Source organism: Syzygium oleosum, unplaced genomic scaffold, assembly GCF_021117445.2.
Source record: "Syzygium oleosum isolate NSW1041296 unplaced genomic scaffold, Sole_v2.1 Sole_v2.26, whole genome shotgun sequence".
Classification (NCBI taxonomy): domain Eukaryota; kingdom Viridiplantae; phylum Streptophyta; class Magnoliopsida; order Myrtales; family Myrtaceae; genus Syzygium; species Syzygium oleosum.
In genome coordinates this window covers 426,272-449,211 of record NW_026607510.1, presented here as the reverse complement: position 1 = coordinate 449,211, position 22,940 = coordinate 426,272, and the positions used below count along the sequence as shown (strand labels likewise).

Here is a 22,940-nt window from a genome sequence, read left to right as displayed (position 1 = left end):
CCGCCGCCACAGCTGCCTGGAAGGGCCGACGGAGGTCGCTTGGGCCTTCCAAAAGCCCAGCGACCCTTGTTGGCCCCAAGTGAGGCCTTGGCGGCCCCCAGCAAGGGTTTGCTGGCTCATATCTGGAGTAGGACGCGACCCTCGCCCTAGATATGAGCAAGGGTTGCCGTCAAGCCTAGCCAGGGTCGGGGGTAATTTTTTTTTAATATTAAAAATATTTCAATTTTAATATTTTTTTTTTAAAAATATTTTTGCTATTTTTTCCCTTTTTTTTTTGTCTTTCTTCTTCCTTTTGCCAATGGCCAGCCGCAGGCGAGGGTCACCGTCGCCCGCCAAAGGCAAGGCCTAGCCTTAGAGAGGGCGTGCCTCGCCAGATCTAGCCTGGGCAGGGGCAATTCCCAACAAGGGAGCCCTCATCGAGGCTCGCCCTCGCCCAGGTGAGGCTAGCTTGCCCTGCTATGACCGGTGACCGGTCACCGACCAAAGGAAGAAGAAAGGAAAAAAATAAAGAAAAAATATTAAAAATATTAAAATATTATTAAAAATTGTCCATGTCAATGCCGCTTGTGACGGTTGGCGTCCACATCAGCCATTTCCGACCAAAATTGGCCGGACAAACTCAACTGGAAAAATGTGAAAATATTTAGTATTCAATTAGCAAAATTGAAAAGTTTATGATTAAATTGGCAAAAATGCAATAGGTTCGGGATTTTAAGGACAATATTCTCACCTTTGGTGACGGAGGCTTCTTGATGGGCCGCAATGAGATCACCTTGAGCTTGGCGATGAGATCACCATAAGAGATAAAGCGTCACCAGTGGCTATGCGGCGGCCGCCACCCAATTCTTTGTCCCTTACCCTTTGCAACTATCCCCTCTAATTCCTTCTTCCAACATGTTTTATTATTTTTTTCAAGGATTACAATTTTTGTTTTCTAATTTCCATTTTTTTATTTAATTGAATTTTTTTATTTATTTTTCAATCTTATATTAGGTATACCAAACACTTGATAGGATAAGATATGTCTATATTTACTATCCGGAAGATTTTTTTATCCTACTTTATTTTATCATATCCTGATCTTCTCTTGACGACCAATGTGAGCTAATAAATTCCGAAAATGCACAGTTCCCCTCCAACATGGCTTCTCCAGTCCGGGGGAAACTTGCATGTGAGGTTCTAGCCGAAGACTCGGTATATTGTACTAAAATGTGTACATCTCCATAATTCGAGTGAGATTGTCATGGCGTAAGAGCAGATATGGTCCCGTATCCCCTAGTTTTTTTGTAGTGGTTATGATAATAATTTCTCATCTTCTAAGCCAATAAATATTAGCGACCAAAAAAAAAAGCCAATAAATATTGAGTTAAGATCGACACTCAACTCTAATAGCCTTGCAATTACAAGAACAAGTCCCCAAATTTGATATAAATGCGAATTTTGTCACTTGTAGAATAAGAATTCCTATATATTGCCTGAATTTAAATGGAGAAATTTTGCATACAAAATACTGGGTGAAAGTGAAACAGGAGTGCTTGTTGGAAATGTGATTCACACTCATCTCAGCGGCCTTACAGGTGAGAATTTAATGGTGACCCAGCTTCATCATTTGTTTGGGACTTCTCCCAATTTACTATTGAGGAATGCAGGATTCCATGAAAGTGTCAATCACCAATTTGTCTAACTAAGAGGATTTCGATTTCGATTCGCAAGTTTTGTCGTGGGGTCGGCATGGAATGATCCATAATGTCCAAAACTTTCTGATGTTTATCAGTTAAATCCACGAGAAACCAAGGCTATAGCACCAGACAGAGAACTGGCGTAGCAGACGATGTGAAGTGGTTTTTCAATATTACATTCCAAAAGATGTAAATTTAAACATAAGTGAGCCTGAAACCAAAATTGATTAGATTAAAAAGATGCACTCGCGCCAACATTCTGCTGAATGATACAGAACTCCAAGACACGAAAACTGAATTACATATCAATTTATCAAACAAATGGTTTACATAACAAGCCAAACCTACATGACTCCAGGATATTGCATATTTACAGGGCTAATTTGTGGTCAGGGCTAGCTTTTCTAGTGATGTTATCCACAAAATAACTCAAGATAAAGACCAATACACTCGCTAGTTAATTTAAATCAATATGCACCCGGAATCTCCACAGGAAGTGTATGAAATAAGGACAGAGAAATAAAACAGTCACAACCAGGGCTAATTCAATGACAGAAAATGCACCCGAGCAAATGAGTATTCTTTTCCAGCTATCCAAGCCCCAGTTTGTGACCACTGCACATCCTCCCAGTCCAGATTCTCCTCCAATACCTATTCAAGAAAGGTAGACACATCAATGTTAAAGTTTGGGTTTCTATCATTCTTTTCTCCTCGGAAAAGAGAAATTTACTTTATTTCCTGTGAGTATACTCTGCTGCATACTTATATCACCAATTTGACCGGCATCTGAATTAAGAAACATGAACAAGAACCATGCACATGCGTAGACTACAGCTAGCAAGACTCTATGCTCAAAGTGAAACATGTAGTTTTAGCAAAATGTTACACAAACCAGTGAAAAATGACATGAAGCGACTTAGTGAGGAATTCACTTTATGTGACAGCTACATAGTGAGGGAAGAAGAGCATGTGATTTCTCTAAGCTTACTGTAACAAGGTGGGATACGTCCTGGAATGTTGAAATTGGTAAAAAAAATATTAGGAATCTTCCAAGTCCAAGAAATGCAAAGCACACATGCAACATCCAAAGGAAGGAAACTATAATGATCATAATAATAGTAATAATACCTCCAGATAGTCAGGGGGCAGAGGAATTCCGACTGACCGCATAACTTTCTGGGGAAGAGGCTTCTTACATCGAGACCACCGAAACACATCGATCACAGTATTTTCAGTGTCATTTCTCTCTCCATTCATGGAATGTGAGTGGTGATTTTGGGATTTCTCTGTTTCAGCTTCATGCATTTGAGAAGCTGTAGTAGCTTTGACCATCTTTTCTCCAGTGAAACAGAGCTCGTATCTTTAATAAGGCAACAACAGAAAAAAGTCACTCAAAAGTAGCATCTCTAACAAATAATCCAGGTGAAACTATGCTTTGTGTCTGAGCGTTTGAGTCACTCCTATATATTTCTACAATTTGTAGTTAAAAGTGAAGCCAACCATAGATGCAATGAACATTCTGAGAAATAAAGGTCTCCAACAGAATCGGCAACACAGTCTTGGCACTAAGGTTTAAATTTCAGTAGACAAGTCCCTGTATACCACACAACAAGGCTGCTCCATACTCTCACTTATCAGACCAAGGACAGCAGAAAATATATGCAGTACCAATCACGTGAAACAAACTCCATGTAACAAGGTTTTTATAGACAATCCTCACGTGTATAATCAATTTTCAACAAACATCTATGAACGATGCTAAGTAAATACTCTGCAAAAAATCTGATACCTGCAGGAATGTGTCTCCAGATACAGCACTTCTCCTTTTTTCAGACGTGCAGATGTATATAGGGGCTTTTTCAGGCCCTTGTCCGCGACAATGCTCAAGCTATACTTAATCCTAAATAAAAAGCCCTTGTCATCAATCAGAGCACCACTAATCAAATGAACAAAATCTAAGCAAGCAAGATAGAGGCACATGACTTGGACTTGACCAGTTAATAACCTAAGCATGCGCAACTAAGACAAAATACATAACAGGCCCTCGTCCTACAAACTACAACCAATCAAGCATGTTAGCCTTAACTTTTCATTAATGGGTATGTTGGTGACTTTAAGTATGTTGGCGATTCTAAGCATGGCAAGGTTGATTCTTTAGGTGCACTTTTAGCCATTGACTAAATTTGATACATGTAATGTGGTATACTTCCCACAAACCGCTGTATCTTTTGCACAATTTTCCGCATGTAGTTGCATGAACGCAGGGAGATTGGTATGGACTATTCCCATCCTTTTAGGAATGTGATTGGTGGTAACAACACAAAAAACATGTCGTTCAAAAGGTCAAGGGGTTCCATCCAAAATAGCTCCAAAAGTGAGAGTGAAGAGGCTATTCAAGCAAACGCAGAAATTGACAGTATACATATGTACTTGTGCATAAAATTGACAAGGCAGCTTCCTCCGACATGCTAAACCAAAACGGAAGGTATACATTTCAAAGATTATGGTGCTTGAAAGGCTCAACTCTCTAGAAGATAGACTGCTGGAAATAACAGATGGAAAACTAAAACTTACCAAGGTTCATTGCAGAGATTGTATTGTATTGTAACTTCTCGAACAAATCTTTGTTGCCGCAGTGCATTCTAAAGGACAAAACCAATTTTAACAGATTACCTATTTTGCATGCATATAGAGAATAATGTGATATGATACAGAATTGAATTCAATGATAATCATGAAATTGAATTCGCAATTCCCAACAGCTGACAACAATTGCTAAAGCCTTTTACGAACAAGTAGATCCCTACATAGTTTCCGCTGGCATAACCCAAGGCCTCATTTACCTTTCTCAATACAGTCCCATCAAAATGTACATCTTCTGGCAAAAAAATCTCAAGGTCATTTTTTCACTTGTCCAAACCACTTTAACAAGCTTATATTGGCTTGTTATCCTTGATTAACCATCACCAATTCCGGGATATTCCTTTTTACTGTATCGCTTATTATATGCCAAAAGCTGTTAACAATTTCCCAGGTTATGTATATATATTGCGAGAGTTCGATCTCCTTCTACCATAATGGACAGCGAATGCGAGAGAAAAGAAAGATTCCATAATTGCTAATCCACGTGCATCCAAAGTAAAACAAAATGAGTGGAGATCTAACAATTAAACATATAGGCCATTCACCAGGTCAATCCATTCTCCTCCAGCGGCCTCTCTCCTCCCAAAAGATTATCAAATCTCAACAATTAGTCAGACAAAGGAATCAAGCACAATCCAATATGCTTTGAAAATTTATCAGCAGGGAACATAGTCAGAAGATGTGATTTCCACTTGACCTGCTCCAACACTTACTTCTTAACACAAACGATCTTTGTACAAACATCAGAAAGAGAAACAAATTTAATCTAATTTCGATATATTGTCTCATAAGACAAAATTCTAGACCCTAAAATACCACCTTGCAGAGGAAAGGTATGTTTCAATAGGATCAGCACCCAACAACTATTAAATCAAACAACTGAATTGAGAAATTATGCTGGTTCATACCGATGCTGCTGCTCGTGTAGTCATGGTCCGCTCAACAGCAACAGGAGCAAGCGTCGGCTCCACTGTCGATGTATGCGTTATGCAAGGCTCAAGATCAATCGTCCCACCTCCTTTCTGAATACAACATTATTAAAACATAGCAACTATTGAGAAAGAGTAAAACAAGAACTAAGAGGACAGCTGAAGTATCTCATAAAGTTTTCTATCTGACCACTCCAGAATTTTTAATCTACAGACCATGAAAACATCAAAGAATTATAGGCAACAAAGGAGCTTGGCATCTCCAATGGTTGAACAAATAAATTATATGTCGATCTCATCATACTCTCAGTTTGAGAAGAACGAAAACTAAGATGATGAAGAAATAGTTTCACCTTCACAATGCAGCAATGGTCAACGCGATAACTGCAACCAATTGCAGCACCCCAAGCACGGGAGCGCACATTGTTTCTCAAAGTAGAAATGTAACCTAAAAGATCAATCAGAATCAGATAGGCAGAGCTTGATCTGGCACGAGTTTAGTGGTCAAAGCAATAAAATAGCTAGAGCTTTTACCAAAATAACACATATGTAATGATAATTTCAAATTAAATCTCCTAATTTGAGTATAAAAAAGCATGATACTACCTAAGTACATGGAAGTTGGAGAACTAAATCTTTTAATGTAGAAAGAAAAGTACAAGAGGAATAATGTTATGGCAATACAAACAAACAAAGACTGTAGCCATTTCCAGGGCCACAACTATATATTCTGGAATGTACCAGTTACAAGTTCACAACATATGGTTCTCTAACCGCCACTCAATCTATTCAAATCTGTGATCAAGCCAAAAACGAAAAAAATAGATTAAATCTGCGCATGCTAATATCTTCTCAGATTAAAACAGCACCTAATTACAAAAGCACCATATGGCTCAAATGAACTTACAATCTAGAGGAGGCAGCACTCTGATAGTAGCACGCAATTCTTGGATCGCAGAAGGTGGGGGAGAAGCCGTGGGGCGGCAGTAACCTGTGTGCATTAGAACTAGAAACAACATTCCATGTTAATCCTACTTTCCCCATGGAATATAATATTATCCGTATTATAGTTTTCTAGGCACAGAAACTTAAATTGATCTTGATGACCTCATACCAGCAACTAGATCAGAGTCATATGTATATGTGTCAGTCCCCCATAGTTGGCCACCTCTAACCTACATGATATGAAAAGAAGCTGAGAGAGAAACATGACATAACCATAATCACAACCTCAGAAGGCCAATAGATGATTCGAAAGGAGCATTTTATGCTGGAAGTAAATAAACCTGGTTGAAGAACACTCAAGAAGGCAATAGAAATTTACAAATACTGGAGGGCCAATTGAACAAATTATTTAGTAGAAAAAGGCCATTGCAAATGGCAAGCTTCGAAAGTTAGTGTACACAGAGATTCTAGCAAAGCAGAACTTGATATTGAAGAAGCTTATAATCCATGCAATTGATTGTGACACAGCTTTTTGAGGGAACTGGTGGCTGAAGAATAGTCTTGGGGCAACTTGGCAAGTGTCTACTCTATAAAGAGGTTCCCATGGATGAGTCAGGAGATGGCTCAAGATAGGGTGGTCGAATTTCCTCTACTGTTAGTCGAATACAGACACAAGTCCTTGTTACGCATACCCATCCTGCTTATTATGACTTGTCTAGACCTTAGACACTAGATCCAGGACGAGAATGAGTGAACAAACACATAAAAGTTGGACATTAGCAAATGAAATCAATTAAAATAGACACTTGTGACATCTTATTAACACTGGACTTTCAAAATAACATTGATTGCAGTAGAAAAATAATTGCTTGGTGAGGCTCCTCTATATCAACTTCACAACGCACTAGCTATAAATATGAAAACTGCTGTCAACTTGTCTTTCTTTGCCTTTGAAGAAAGGTAAATGTCTTTTTTGAATGTTTGAAATTGGGCATCAGAGGCATTTTCTACTTTCTCTAACTTAAGTGGCTACCCAACTCCCCAGCAAAAAAAAAAAAAAAAAACAAGAAGAAGAAACAAAAAGTAGCTAGCCAACTCTGCAACTGTTTGGAAAATTAAATCTCCTTTCATACAATTTATACTGCAAATTCGTTTCAAGTACCAAACGAAATGATTTTCCTCTGGTTGAACATACACGATTTTTGAAACACATTAGTTATTTAAATTATGCATCGAAGTTAAATGGGGCCAACATTATGTCGTCTGTTTAAAACAGAAAGGTATGTGGTCTACTGGCAACCAATTTCTCATCATATACGGGAAAAAAAGAAAATTCCACAAACTGGTTTAGCATCAGTAAAGCTTAGATTGAATAAAAGGTAGTGGGAGAACAATGCATAATAGAAAGAGAGACGCTAGCCTTAACATAAATACTGACACAATGATTGCAACACATGATTTATCACACGTGTAAGGGTCTTGGGTTGCAAGATGAATTGACGAGGAAAGAGACGTACATGACACAGTTCACCAATTGGAAACATTACACGACCCAAAGAGATCAACACACAGCATATTGATCTTACTTGGCGATTTGTAGCAGTTACATGTTCTGCTGGAATTCTAATTTCAAGAGTGGGACCATTAGGTGAGGTAACAGCATCTTTATCTTCTTGAGATGATTCATATTCCTTCCATAGCTTTATCAGTTCTTGCATGGATTCACCAACTTTATATATGACAGAGGAAACTTCAGACTTTCCTGAAACAACAACAGCCAAAATTTAAATCACAACAGTAACAAAAGAAATACATCCCACTAGGCCCACCGCAAATTCAATGACAAGTCACAGTCTGCAAGTACACAACGAAAGGCAATTTAACAGAGACCAGACACACAAAGAAATTTTAACCGCAACAAAATAAGTTACCCAATCATTGCCCTACTTCCTTCGAGCTACTAAACACATTCATGCACCAAAAATGGCATATCAAATTTACAGACACATAAATCCTAAGGATATATGATTTGCCACAGAATAGATAAGCAAATAAATTGCCTTTCATGCACGCAAATTAATCAAGCCTAGCAGACACCAGATTCAGAATTCAGAGTACCAAAACATAAACAATGTAACAGCGAACTCTACTGATTATCCACTGCAAGAGAAGTATTTGAGCTGATCATATTTTCTAGTTCCACTTTGGAACCGCTCACCATAAACTCTTCAAGCTCAATATAATTTATTGCGATGTCTTACCTTGAGACCTGCGCAAAAGAGAAGGGAAGAGTGTTAGAATGCAATATTTATCAACAAAACACGCATCAGTTTCATGATCTTCAATATTCTTATCATGCTAAAGTAAAAAGTTGCAATTACAATATCCAAAAGGCCTCTTATAGTCTTATTAGGTATGGGTGTGAAAGCAAGACAGACAATGTCAGTAATATCCATCACAAAGAACTAAATCTAGACTGGCAGCTGATGCAAATGATGCGTGTCAGCAAGTTTTCAAAGATATGAATATTAAAAGAGAGGGAAAAGACAAACAGGAACTTCTGATAAAAAAGAAGGAATATTTGCTTAAGGAAAAAAATGAAGCCTTTGTTTCAATTTATTCAAGGACATGGTAACTAAAGTGAAGGTCAATTTAGTTGATCACCAGATCAAGCGCTTCATTCCAGATCCTATTATTATGCAATGCCTACAGGTTGACCATCCGCTCTAAGGCTCCTCCACACACGTGTGGGCGAAGAGAGAGAGAGAGAGAGGTGAGATTGTCTAGGCAGAGCACTTTTCCTCTGAGATTCATTTGAAAAAGGTTTGCTGCCCCTGGAGCTTCACTTAGAAAGGCACTTCTAGGAAAGGATGAGCGTACATCGTTAACATTTCTTTCTATGAAGAGAGAAGGAAAAAGGCAGAGCTTCCGAATTGTAAGTGGGAAAAGAGCTAATAAGCTAATCAGCATCCATGAATGCTGGACCATACAGAAGTAACCCAAACAGAAAAGCTTGTTCGTCTGTCTACTCCGATTTCCCACTCAACATCATTCTAGGAAATTCTTGAACTAAACAATAGCGAATAGCCTGATAAAAGAATGAGCAGTTCGAATTTAAAGATTAAATCTCATTTATTGATGAGACACTTATATAACTTGGCCAAGATAATTTTGACCCTTTTAGTGGTTTACCACATGATAAGCAACTTGAATCTCATAGTAACAATTCAATTTGGCAGGAAATGGTTTTGGATTAACTGAAGTCATGCAGAAGGATAATCAAGGATAACTTTTGCAATTATATTTGTACAACTAGTTGCAGAATAAATTTTTATGCTGAATAACAATGCTTTAAAATCAGGAGGAGTAATAGTAATAAGACCTACCCTTCATTATCCTGAGTACGGGACCTAAACCGAGGGTCACCTCTTGACAATTGAGGGCTACCCCTAGGTCGAAGCATTCTCTTTCGCTGCTGAACTCCATCATAATTAAACACTTCCCTTTCCCTTTCCATCCCTTCAGCATCTGCACATCCATCTTCTGATTCTTTCTCATATCCTCTACCACGCTTTTCAGTTCTATCGACTTCCATATTTGTGTCTCGCTCTTTCTTTCTTTCTCTAGCATCCTTGTCAACATTTTTCCAGACATCAAAATCTTTATGTTTTTTCAAGTCAGATACCGAAGTTTCCTGCTCTGTTGTTTTCACAGGCAGATCTGCAGTGTCCTTCTCAGAGGACACTCCCTCTTTCTCCAGCCCATTCCAAGTTTCTCTCTTTGGATGGTCCTTTTCTCTTTCCTTCAATCTTTCCTTGTCCTTTGCCGGATCCTTCCTGTCCTTCTCCAACTTCTCTGCTTCTCTTTCTTCTCTCGCAGGGTCTTTGAAATCGGCAGCGCTATTGTTTAGAGGCATACTGCTCCTACGATCAATTCTATCTTTGTCTCTTTCACCCCATTCTCGGTGCTTCACATCCTTCCTTTTCCTATCCTTATCTTTCAGCTTATCATCAATTTTTGTGTCAATTTTGTTCTCGCCAACAGCCTCGTGAGTTTCTATGTGACCCCGCTCTTCAGTTGTGGAATCTTCCTTGGCCGACTCAAATTGTCCTGGTGGATTATTGCGCTGAATATGCCATGGGTCCATGCTTCCGCTTGGTGTTTCAGAATACCTTTTGCCTCTGTGGTACTCTTTTGATTCTTTCCAATTCAAGTGACTGCTCCCAGCACCATAGCTTTCCTTTTCCACCTTTCCATCGACCTTAGGATCACTGTAACTATCCCTTTCATACTTCAATTTCTTACTGTCATCGCCTCTGATTTCAACTTTCCCCTCCCTTTCACTTCTCATATGCTGAGAATCCCTCTTCGTCTCATACGACTCCCTTATCTCGGGCTTGGGATCCCGGTTATCAACCCTGAAATCTCTGCCATCCTTTGCATCCCTAGCTTCCAACCTGCTTTCGGAAGAAGCGGCATGATCTAAATGTGGGTCATCCAGCGAGGAGGACGGCATCCGAAAGACCGAATGCATGGGCGATCTTCTATCTGAATCTCGAGACTCAGTCCTGGGGATCTTCGCCATTCGACTTTCTTGACCCGTGTCGTGGGACAGATGATATTCACTAGACACTGCAGACATCAGCCTAGGATATGGGGTAAGATCTTCATGGGTGTACTTTGAAGAGGAATGACCACTCTCCTCGTGAGATCTTTTAGGAGCTCCACTCATAATTAGCGGCAAACAATAAGCAAAGGCTACCGTGATTCAGTGCTTTGACTCCAACCTGCAAAATGACAGTAAGAGCAAAATCAAAACAATATGCACCGTAGTGTTTCTAAGAGCAAAAGAACAGAAATGAGAAAGACACGTTAACACAAGAGTGCAAAGGGGCACACTGCAGATAATTCGAAATCATCCAGCAAGGTCACACGAAAGAGCCGTGCTCGACTTAAATTAAACCACAAACAGCGAAATTCACACATTCCCCGCAAATACCCTCAATTGGAGCCAAGAAATGCCGGAAGCAACGAAATTTACAGCGCAAGCAAGGGGTTCAGAAGGCGCAATGCCAATGCTCGAAACAGATTATCGAGCATCCACTCTCTCCATCGACTCCCTCATCCAAGCAGCTAAGAGCACAAAAATCGAGGACGAACGAACGAATTCGGATAAAGGGTAACCTAAAAACACGCGAAATTTCGAAATTGACGATGCTTCTCGGATCGCTGGAACCGTCGGTACAAGACACGCCGAGGTCTCTCACAGCGACGACGCCGCAGCCGCGAACACCAAAAATGGAAAGCAGCGACGAGCGAATTGACAGAGAGAGAGAGAAAGAGAGGGGGGAATGGCTTACCTTCGCCTTCACATTCGCGCACGCTATTGCGCAGAGAAATGGAGTTGAGGAAGAAGAAGAAGAGGAAGAGGAAGAGGAAGAGGAAGGCCAGAAGAAGAAGACAAAGCTCAACACCACACGAGAAAGACCCACGCAGCAGAGACGCTATAAGGCACTGCGCTCACGCTTATATCTCTCCCCCCGTTTCCGAACAAAGCTCTCGTCACGTGGCGGCCATTGGTTTTTCAGTGGAATTAAATTAATTTGACAATTCCATAGGAGTAATAGGGAATTAAAAAAAACCTAACGTGTAATTAAAAAGGGTGAAATTAATTTATTGGTTTCGGAAAAGGAGAAAAAAAAATGAAGGTCAAACAGTGGCAAAAGACACGATTTAATTCCTAGAATTATTATAACTTAATTTACAAATAGAAAAGGATTAAGATAATAAGGGGAGGGAAAAATTCCGGATGGGTACATTCCCATTTCACTTGTAGTCCAAGCTGAGTATCGGTTTCCCGATTTGAAAATAGCAAATTCCATTCCCATTCTTTCCGTTATGAATCTTATTTGGAACTTGGCTTTTTGCCCCTATTAAACGAATGACCAGAGGGTAATAAATATGCTCTTCGGGTTGTCAGATATGGTCTGTTGATCACGTCGTGACTTCGTCTTACGTGTGTGCAGCGGTGTATACGTCTGGTGTAGTTGTTTGATGGGCTTTGAACTCCACTAATTAATCGAAACTATAAGTTTAATCGTATCAAAACCCGAGAAAACAAAATAGAAATTTAATTTTGAGTCTATGGACTAACAAACGAAAACGATTATGAAAATTCGTGAAGCTCGAGATAATCCTTACTACAACTTTTCATCCGACCTTAAATTCTTTCTTGAGGGCATGGTCTCTACACCCTTTTTCCACCATAATCACGGGCAAACAAGAGCCGATGATGGAATACAAAGGCGTTTTGATGATAACTTCGAGTGAAAAGACAATGGATAGAAAATTGTGCACCGTGATTTACTTGGGTGCACAAGTGACATGGCCTCTTGGAACACTTAAGAAGGTCTTGAGAAGAAAGGAGCATATGTTTTGTATGCGCCAAACAATGTCTTTGAGGCATCTTTAAGGGGTAAAAGGCATAAAATTATGGGTTAATACCACGACAAATTTCAAATAAATATATCTGTGACAAATTTATTTTAAATTAATTTTTTAATCACAAAAAACCCTAAATTGGTACACTTGTGATAAATTTATCAAAAACTAATTTTTTTACTACCAAAAACCCAAAACTAGTATACTTATAACAAATTTACTTTCCGTTAAATTGGATTAATACAAAAAAGAAAATCACAAATCCGTACACCTGCAACAAACGGACGGTAAAATCTTAAACTGGTACATCCGTCAACTGCCGCATGTCATTTAACTCAGTAATTTAACAGTAAAATTTAACGAAAACTAATGGAGAGTAAATTTGTCACAGGTGTATCAATTTGAGATTTTTTGTGGTCAAAAAATTATTTTGGGGTAAGTTTGTTATAGGTATACCAGTTTGGAGTTTTTCGTAATATTAATCCTAAAATTATTCTAACAAGAGAAAGTTCACAATCCATGCTCAAGCTTTTAAGGACGCGCTATTTTCACCTTTCCACCCTATTTTCATTAAAAAGTCAAAATTGCCCATTAATCATTCAATTACAATTTTAAAGTGTAGGGCTCAAATTTATTTTTCCATTTTTTTTCTTTGTCCATTTCTATGTAGGATCTAGTTATTACAATTAAGTATCTCACATGTTTAGTTTTTGTTTATCACATGTATTGCATTTATATTAAATGTACTTTTTCATAGTTAGGTTTTACTTCCAAATTAGCTTTGTCAAAAAGAGAAATATCTAGAAAACCCAGATTCCGTTTGTTTTGCGAAAAATGAATGATTCGGAAAATATTTTCCTAAAAATGATCACTTTTATCGCTTGGAATAATTAGCCAATAAAATATGTTTCATTAAAGATAACAATTTATATCTAAACACTTTCATGGATGATAAAAATATTTTTCGTTCAAACCATTTTTGTGAATAATGAAAAGATTTTTCATTCATTTATTTTTTGTAAGCGATGGAAGCAATAAGTTGTAAAAAAATATTTTTCAAATCATTTATTTTTCGTGAAACAAACGAAGCCTTAGTCATTTTCTAGGTTGTCAAGCAAATTTATGGATAATTTGTTAAGTAGAATCTCGAAAAAATTTGGACATATACAATTTTTTTTAAACAATCATTCACTTTTGTTGTGCATATCTCCATCAAACACTTCTTATCGATTTTATTTTATATACATATAAATAAGATGATTAGATCAAAAAACTTTTGAAGATTTTCCAAAATAAAAACGCAATTACGTTCTCCAAAGTGCAAATATTTAAAGATGAAATTTAATTAAATCAAAATATCGCATAGGATAAGAAGTTTTTTCAAACTCCCAATGAAATCTCATTATTTTGGATTGACAAAAATTAATAACCTCCCTTAAGTATTTATGAAAACATATTAAGATGACTCGTTGTGGATAATGTTTTGAGTGTATTCTAGATATTCCTATTTGGCCAATAGTAACGATTTAATATAGTAAGTAAAGAGATTGGATATATATTTTAGGAAATTCCAAATAAGAGCCCGAAGTGCCTTTATTTTTCTCAAATAAGAGCCTGAAGTAAACCTTGTGTCAAAAAAAGCTCGCTGTTGGTTTACTTAAAAGTTCGAGACAGAATTAAGACTATTAAATTTTATTAATATGTTTATCAATTTATGATTTTTCGTGGTATTAATCCAATTTAACGGAAGGTAAATTTATCACGGATGTACCGGTTTGAGATTTTTAGTGGTCAAAAAACTAGTTCAGGTAAATTTATCACAAATGTATCAGTTTAGGGTTTTTTCGTGCTCTTAACCCAAAGTTCTTTTACGGAAGATTGGCACACGGTATAAATAAAAGTTTTCGCATAGGCGACTCGAGTAATGATAGACTTACTAAGACTGATTGACAAAATCGAATTACAAAATCGATAAAAAGCTTGGGTCATTTTTCACAAAACCAAACCAATAGCATTTTGGATCATGTTGAAAAAACATTATTGAAGAAGAACAAAGGCATATAAATGACAAATCCCACCATGGCTGGAAAATTCAGGGTAAACCCAAACCCTCCCGTCGGCCTCCCCTCCCCTCCCCAAAAGCTTCCGCTTCCGCTTCCTCTCCCATGGCTTCCAGGTACTCTCTCTCTCTCTCTCCCTGTCTCTCTCTCGCTCTCTGCGCGCACGTAGACGCGCGCAGGCTTAATGGGTATCTCCGTTCCTCCGTGGGCAGGCGGCTGAGGGCGTTCAAGAGGTGGATGAAGTCTCAGTCCATCGACTCCGGCGACGCCCTCCGCTTCACCGACGATCCCTCCCTGGGGATCGCCGTCAGGGCGCTGCGCGACCTCAGGGAAGGTGACGTCGTCGCCGCCATCCCCAAGGCGGCTTGCCTCACCGTCAGGACCGGCGGGGCGAGCTCGCTGGTCGAGGCGGCCGGCCTGGAGGGGAGCTTGGGGCTGTCCGTGGCCCTCATGTACGAGAGGAGCCTGGGCGCGAGCTCGCCCTGGGCTGGTTACCTCCAGCTCTTGCCCGAGGAGGAGTGCTTGCCTATGGTCTGGACTCTCGACGAAGTCGATGGGCTGCTCCGTGGGACTGAGCTCCACAAGGTACGGACTTTGTGGTTTTTCATGTCTCCATTGCTAACATGTCAATTGCTTTGCTTTTCTGTATTGGAATCTGGTGAATCTGTGTGGAATTTCTAGTCAAGGACTGGCGTGATTCCTTTAGTGTGGAATGGTCGGCTCGGGTAGTTTAATCGCCTTATGAGATGATAGAAACTGAAAATGCTTGTACTTGCTGATTCGATTCTAAATGGGAATTCGGATGGGAATTCTGGGGCGATGCCATGGTTCTTTTCTGGTTTTCTTGTTGGAAAGTTTTAGTTCCTTTTTCATGTTCAGTGTAGTTCATCCTCGCTTGACATTGTGGCAGTAATGAGCAATCGAGAGCGACATGTGCCTTGGCTACAGCTAACTATTTCCTTGGTGATTGTAGGCAGACTGTGAGAGAAGACAAAGCTCTTATTTATGATGACTGGAAAGAGTCCATTTTGCCCCTTCTAGATTCCGGGCCATTAAAGCTCAAACCGGAGTTTTTTGGCCCTGAACAATACTTTGCGGCAAGAAGTCTCGTCGCTTCTCGGTCGTTTGAGATAGACGAATACCATGGATCTGGCATGGTTCCTTTGGCTGATCTGTGAGTACTTGTTTCTTGCTACTTTTATTGCGTCTGACTTGGGATGTTGCTGGGGCCTTCTGCTATTGATTCAATCCTCTTAATTGTTTCCATGGAATCTGTCAGTTACTGCTAGTCAGCTCAATCATTTTCTTCACAAAGCAATGTTCTATGATCTGTATGTAGATAATCATCCATGCATTTTAATTGTGTATTTGGGTACTGATAGGGTTGTTTATGTTTATGCTTTCAAGGCCCGTGACTATGAAGAAGAAATTAGGTTGTTACTCTTCACAATGCCAAGATTCGAAAGTATGCTACAACTTGTAAAAGCCCACTAGGGCCACTACATAGATGAAGGAAGATGACTGACGAGTGGTTTGGAGAAATACAGATACACAACCTTTTTTCAATGGCACTGTAAACATATTGTGAGATCAATGGCTACTTTCCTGAATGATCATTCTTTTAGATTAAGTCTGGTTTAGTGGTTAATTATAATTAGAACTCTACAAAAACACAATATATAGCTGCGAAACCAGAACTTCAAGTACTTAGATAGATCTGCAAGTGTTCACGACTATGTTGTTCCTTATTTTGCCTTCATGTAGTAACAAACCAACCTTGCTTATTTCCCTCTACACATGTTTCTTTGTATGAACTGGAATTGGATTACCTGTATCATCAGTCGCCTCCTTGATGCTCTGAATCCAGGTTTAACCACAAGACAGGAGCCGAGGATGTACACTTCACTAATGTATCTTCTCATGGTGAATCGGATGATGACTCCGATTATGGCGATGACTATCCTGATGCTGACATTACTGAGGATGGGAATGGACAGTTAATTCAAGATTTGGATACGAATTCTCATGGAAACATGGACATGGAGTGCCCTCCAGTGTCAAAAGAGGACCCCGCTGTTTTGGAAATGATTCTATTAAAAGATGTCAAAGCTGGAGATGAGGTTAGTTTCATGCTCCATCTTTTCAACATCTGGAATTTGGCATCAATTTTGTGTCATCGTTGGTTTAGTAGGATGGCATTATGTCCTTGAGCATTTTAGTGTGAAATATTACCTGGTTCATAGATATTAGTTGACAGCTTGGGATAACAACTCGAGCAATGTTTTTCCTTTTTAACCCATGCCTTTATAGATAGGGATGTGAAATGTGACACATACATACGCATGTCCTGTTACTTTTAATTGCCAAAGGTGATAGGAAACAAACATTATTGTTTCAGTCTTTCTTTAGCACATGCTTCCTGGCCTATGAAAGCCTTTTATCCAAGTCGAAAATTTAGTAATCTAGGAAGAGTTGATTCTAGGTTGAATGTTTCCTACTTTGTTGATCGTGAGGAACTTGGAGTGTGCGGACATTTATGTTCCAAATTTAGCTAAATGTATTTTAACTTTTTTAGGTATATAATACATATGGGACTTTGGGTAATGCGGCTTTGCTTCACAGATATGGATTTACGGAGGAAAATAATCCATATGACATAGTCAACATTGACATAGAACTGGTGTTGGAATGGAGTAATTCTCTGTTTTCTAATCGCCACAGTAGAGCGAGGGTTGCCATGTGGAGAAAATTAAATTACTCTGGATGCGTCAGCCAAGACTCGGAATATTTTGAGATCTCGTACAAAGGGGAGCCCCAGCTGGAGCTGATGATATTGTTGTACATGATGTTGTTACCGGATGATGCGTATAATATTTTGGATCTCGCAGTATCTACCGAACAGGACTACAACTTGGATATGCTTTTATCAGAAAAAGACGAATTGCGAGAGGCACCAACATCAGAACTTAGCAAGGATCTGCTGGTCACTGAAGGTGTTTGTAAAGCCCTTCTGGAACTTGCCAACATCCGGGAAGGGCTTTACGGTCCAAATTCAATCAGAGATGACATTGAAGCGTTAAATATGTGCCGTTGCAGTGAAGATCGGAAGCTGTATTACACATTGATATTGCGTGTTTGTGAGAGGAAAATCCTGGAGAAACTCAGAAGATATGCTTCCTTCAAAGTCGAAGCGTTTGGGCGTAAAAAAGGATTCACAAGGAGGGATATAAGGAAATAAATGCAGGGCGGGGCTGGTGAGGTTTTTTGGTAGGTTGATTTTCTGTAAGGTAGAGAGTGCAATTGTTTCTGGAATGGTGAGTTTAGAGGAGTAGGTGAAGCAACTACCTTGGCGAGTGTCTTAACAATTAGATGAGTTTTTGGCAATGCAAATGCAGGGGGGGATTCCCTCAACTTCATTTAACAACTTGTTCCATCTCTCTCTCTCTCTCTCTCTCTCTCTCTCTCTCTCTCTCTCTTTCTCGCTTTTGACCCGAGAATTCTATCTAGATAATTCCATTGACAACTTGTTCTTCTGTACACTTCTTTAAGATCAAATATGGTCAACATTCAACCCAAGTTATTACCTTTTGCGGTCCTGCAAAACTCTTCTAAGTGGGTACTTGGAGTTTGTTCAACTTAAGCCTCTTTTTAATCTTTCACTTTTAGTATTTGGAATCTAACTCTATTTAACTGGGAACGCCATTAGATATTCGATTCAGGAACATGCAATTACTGACAATCATAGGGTCATTTAGGATGTTCTTTTTAATAATTTCTTAGTAGTGTAAACATGTTTCGATGCGAAAGCCAAAAATGTGCTTTAATTGGGTGCCTCAAGGCCAAAGGAGGTGTCCCCCTTTCCCTAAAAAGTAGCTTAATCCATCCATACGCCATGCCTCGTAAGAAGACAATTTGTAATCCAGTCTTGATTCAAAGTCTCGAAGCACAGGGAGTGGTTGGTTTGTCCTAGTCCTCGACCAACAAATGACATAATTGCTGACTAAATGACGCCGGCCATATCTCATTTACTTATTCCTAAGGCTGAATAGGACTAGCCCTTTCTCTTCTGGTCAATGATTAGGAGGATGGTTGCTGACTCTTCTTCTTGCTCTCACCTGCTAACTTTCTTTTTTTATTATATGTTGGTCTCCTCCACTGGGTGTTTGACGTATGGGGTTGAGAGCCTTAGAGAAATTCTTCTGTGGACAAGAATATAAGACCCGATATAATCATAATCATTGATCGTGTATGACTCGCGCATGAAACGCAAACGATGATTGATTGGTCAAGACAAATCCTGAGCTCGAGGGTTTATAGATATATAATTGAGCTGAGTCATGCTTGACTCAGCTTTGCTCATAAACCTGGTGCTCGAAATCCGACTTGAGCTCGATCGAGTATCGACATTCATGCTCGAGCTCGTGCTCGAATGTAAATAAGTCTCGAATTCTATATAATTTCAATAATTTCTCACGTTCGTTTATACATATGTTAAATATCCACTAAAAGTTAATACAAACGTAATTGGACTCAATTAGGCTTACGAGCTTACTAGATCAGGCGATCCTGAGCTCGGTTCGATACGTTCTGTGCGCAGTTCAAACTCGAGACCGACTCGAAATAAGCGAGCCAATCGTGAGTAGACATAGAACCCCAGTTAGCTTATGACCAAAGCACGTTCCGACCAACGTGACGAGACGTCACATCACGTTCCGTTGGTTCCTGTGGTTTTTCTTGTCGTATAAATATGGAGGACGTGACGGTTTCGCCTTCCCACTCATTCGAAGAAGAAGAAGAAGAAGAAGAAGAAGAAGGAATCGGTCAATGGATCAAGCAATGAAGAGCGCGTTCTTCATATCGCACGGATCGCCGATGATGTCGATCGACGAGTCGATTCCGGCGAGGCACTTCCTGTCGTCGTGGAAAGACACGGTGTTGCCTCAGCGGCCCAAGGCCATCCTCATAATCTCCGGCCACTGGGACACCAAGGAGCCCTCCGTCAACGTCGTCGATCGCAACGACACCATCTACGACTTCTACAACTTCCCCAAGCCCATGTACCAGGTTCCCTCATCATAAGCTCTCCTCTCTTTTCTTGACTTCTATCTGGTCCTTTGGCTCTGTTTTCTCGCCGGTGATTTCTCATCGCACGTATTGCTACTGGGTGGATTTGTTTCTTGATCTTCTTGGCTTTGGTTTTGGTCCCTGATGTCGTCGCGTTGATTCTCCGGAATGTTTGAAACTGGGAATCGGGCTTCCATGTCCATCGTTGACTGTTTGTTTGAACTACTTGCCCCCCGTATTTTTGATGATTTGGTTCTACACCTACCACCACCCACCATTTAAAGAACTTTGCCGCGGCTGACTATCGCCTTTGACACGTTCTTGCTTTGCTTTCCTTATATGCCTGCGGTTGCATGTTGTGGTGTTAGGTTGCACATTGCACCCTCCCTGGTTTATGAAACAAACAACAACAGTTCTGAGAGTTTATTGTCCAAGAAAGGCCAGACCCTTTTTTGTTTTGTTTTGCTTTTGCATTCAGAATGCATGTATAGGGAAAAGATAGCTATAGATGTAACCAATCACCTCATGGGAAAACTAGCCTCGGTATGCTCATTCACTTAGAAAATTCACTTTTAGAATCCCAGTGCCATTGAAGAGAGGATTATCCTAAGCAGCATCCGATAAAACATGCATTGGGGACCTGATTTAGATTGAGCATTGACAGAGTGCCGCCATATCTCATTCGTGAAGTAAAAGCAAGGAAGTTGGTTGGTCTATCTAACCAATTGTACTGATTGTCAGCTCAAATATCCTGCACCTGGTGCTCCTGAATTGGCAAAGAGGGTGAAGGAACTGCTCCTGGCATCTGGGTTCAAGCGCGTCAATGAAGACACCAAACGTGGGCTTGACCATGGTGCTTGGGTTCCACTGATGTTCATGTATCCGGAGGCTGATGTTCCAGTGTGTCAACTCTCCATTCAGTCTAATAGAGATGGTACATATCACTATAACTTGGGAAAGGCATTGGCACCTCTCAAGGAGGAAGGCGTTCTAATTCTTGGTTCTGGAAGTACTACTCACAACTTGAGAGACATTCATTTTGGCAATGCTCCTGTTCCTTCTTGGGCTTCAGAATTTGACACCTGGCTCAAGGATGCTCTTCTTGAAGGAAGGTAATTGTTAGAGCAAACTTTTTGTTTACTTGGATGGTTTACTATACTGTGTTGGAGCTGATTTAACTCTAGAACAATAATCGTCATCATCAGGGATGGTTTGTTATCATGATAGCTGTAAATTTTTTGCACTTTTAAGAATGACTACTTCATTAACATTTCGTATAAATACATTTTGGGAACAAACTGTTGTTGCCATTATTCGCTTTGCACTGATTAATTTTGGTTCAGATTGCACTGTGACACTTTGCCAAAACTTTTTCCGCAAGAGATGTTGAGTGCTGCAAATTTTGTTCAGAGAAGAAGCTTTTGCAGTTGATGCAATTTTTACTTTGAAAGATTTCAAGCAAATTAAGGCTTTCAAAATTTTCATCAATGAGCGAAACTATAAGTTTGCCTTTTTGTGATTGCCATGCTGCTTATGCAAGTCTGTAGTTGCATAGCAGTTTTCTTCTGCATGGCCATTCCTTGGTTATTTCTCAGTGCAATAAGTTTTTTGCTCAACTGGGATTGGTTTTTCAATTGGGTGAGTCCATTTGTTGATGCTGAGTTCTGTCACGTTTTACTTGTTTATATTTCTCATACATCTTGACTGATTCTTACTATGTCGAATGGCATTCTGGAATATGTTACTAAATCATCTCTCCATGTATGTCACAGGCTTGAAATTCAGGAATTGTTTTCTTTTGGCTTACGAAGTAACTCATTGCCAGAATATGTTTCTTTATTATGGCAGATATGAAGATGTCAACCATTATGACGAGAGGGCACCCCACGCCAAAAAGGCTCACCCATGGCCAGATCACTTTTACCCATTGCATGTCGCGATGGGCGCTGCCGGTGTCAACGCCAAGGCAAAACTCATCCACCATAGCTGGAGTAACGGAACCCTTTCTTATTCCTCTTATGAATTCACCAAGGACAGCTGATCAATTTATTGTAAAATATGCAATCTTGTGTATTGCTGTTGTGCTCTCAAGTCCTGCCTTATAAACATTCCTGAACTTATATGTTTGCTAATCTCTGTCTCCTTTTAATTTGTTTCAGTCAATAAGAATACGAGAGTGTTTGTGGAGTTTCAGCTGCATCCTGCTTCTCATGTTTCTTGATGCACCGTGACTTTGGGGGAATAGATTTATTGTGGTCGATCACCCCTTGCTTTCTACAGTCTGGCTGTACCTCACACTCACTGTGTTAGAAGCTTGAGGAATTCGAAATATTGCACATTTGTTTCACCCGAGTCCAAAGCACCAACTCAAAGTTAAAAAGAGAAGTCACTTTCGGCATTTCCAATTGACTTTGAGACAGCATTTGATAGAAAACAGCATGATGGGTTACAAGCTGTTAATATGATGGAAATATGCGGTTCCCTAATGATCAGCGTGTGTAAGAAATTCTCACTTGTTACTCGCACTGAAAAAGATCATATACTTCGTTCTATCAAAACTGAGAAACCGATCCTACATATGCATGTGCACGTTTGTGTGTGTGGTGTGAGCATGAGCAGCAAGTCTAACACAAGGACGGTGTTGGTTCAGTCGAATTTCCTGATCTGAGGCAACAAATTTTAGCAAAATCTTGAATACCTACCTTCTTACCTGATTCAACGGTGCATTTGATCTTAAATTGAGAGTTTCTTATGCAGTATTAATCGCCATAGCTTTAACTCTGAAATAAGGAGACAACAACTTTGCCGCCTCTCTCTCTTTCAAGTTGCTTATTGGTGGAATAATGTCACTATAGTCTGATTTAACGAACGATTGGAGTCATTTCCCTTCGGTAGATGGAATGCGCAATCTTAACCTATTTAGTTCGAATGGTCCCCAAAAGAAAAAAACCTACCTAAACCAACCACGATCATAGAGAAATCTCAAAAACACAGTCCAAGTCTAGAAACAACAACCATATTGGGACTATGGGTAGTAGGATGCTGATTAGATACTTAAAAGTAAAGTTAAAGCTTCGAAAGTTGGGTTGGCCATTGAGTACGGATGGGCACATGACATTACTTTATTGACCCAAAGACACAATTGTATTTAACTCCAACTAAATCATAGAAATTCACGG

At 39.7% G+C, this 22,940-nt stretch overlaps 3 protein-coding genes across 3 annotated transcripts; 2 read left to right on the top strand and 1 right to left on the bottom strand.

The window, feature by feature from the left end:
- Window positions 1-1,961: 1,961 nt before the first annotated feature.
- On the bottom strand, window positions 1,962-11,689 carry LOC115682651 (uncharacterized). Its single transcript, XM_030606940.2, has 12 exons — window positions 11,557-11,689; window positions 9,583-10,983; window positions 8,458-8,465; window positions 7,783-7,958; window positions 6,366-6,426; window positions 6,159-6,257; window positions 5,605-5,699; window positions 5,231-5,344; window positions 4,254-4,321; window positions 3,469-3,579; window positions 2,808-3,039; window positions 1,962-2,330 (listed from the first exon to the last, which is right to left on the bottom strand). Exons 2-12 carry the CDS (start codon window positions 10,926-10,928, stop codon window positions 2,220-2,222), a joined length of 2,421 nt encoding a protein of 806 aa, XP_030462800.1. The 5' UTR covers window positions 10,929-10,983; window positions 11,557-11,689; the 3' UTR covers window positions 1,962-2,219.
- A 3,056-nt stretch (window positions 11,690-14,745) lies between these two features.
- Window positions 14,746-18,121, top strand: LOC115682652 (ribosomal lysine N-methyltransferase 3). The gene is made up of 5 exons (XM_030606942.2): window positions 14,746-14,813; window positions 14,910-15,282; window positions 15,675-15,871; window positions 16,565-16,817; window positions 17,273-18,121. Exons 1-5 carry the CDS (start codon window positions 14,803-14,805, stop codon window positions 17,933-17,935), a joined length of 1,497 nt encoding a protein of 498 aa, XP_030462802.1. The 5' UTR covers window positions 14,746-14,802; the 3' UTR covers window positions 17,936-18,121.
- A 1,348-nt stretch (window positions 18,122-19,469) lies between these two features.
- LOC115682641 (extradiol ring-cleavage dioxygenase) lies at window positions 19,470-21,893 on the top strand. The gene is made up of 3 exons (XM_030606920.2): window positions 19,470-19,761; window positions 20,503-20,873; window positions 21,610-21,893. The coding sequence occupies exons 1-3, from the start codon at window positions 19,522-19,524 to the stop codon at window positions 21,800-21,802; spliced, it is 804 nt and encodes a 267-aa protein (XP_030462780.2). The 5' UTR covers window positions 19,470-19,521; the 3' UTR covers window positions 21,803-21,893.
- Window positions 21,894-22,940: the final 1,047 nt, after the last annotated feature.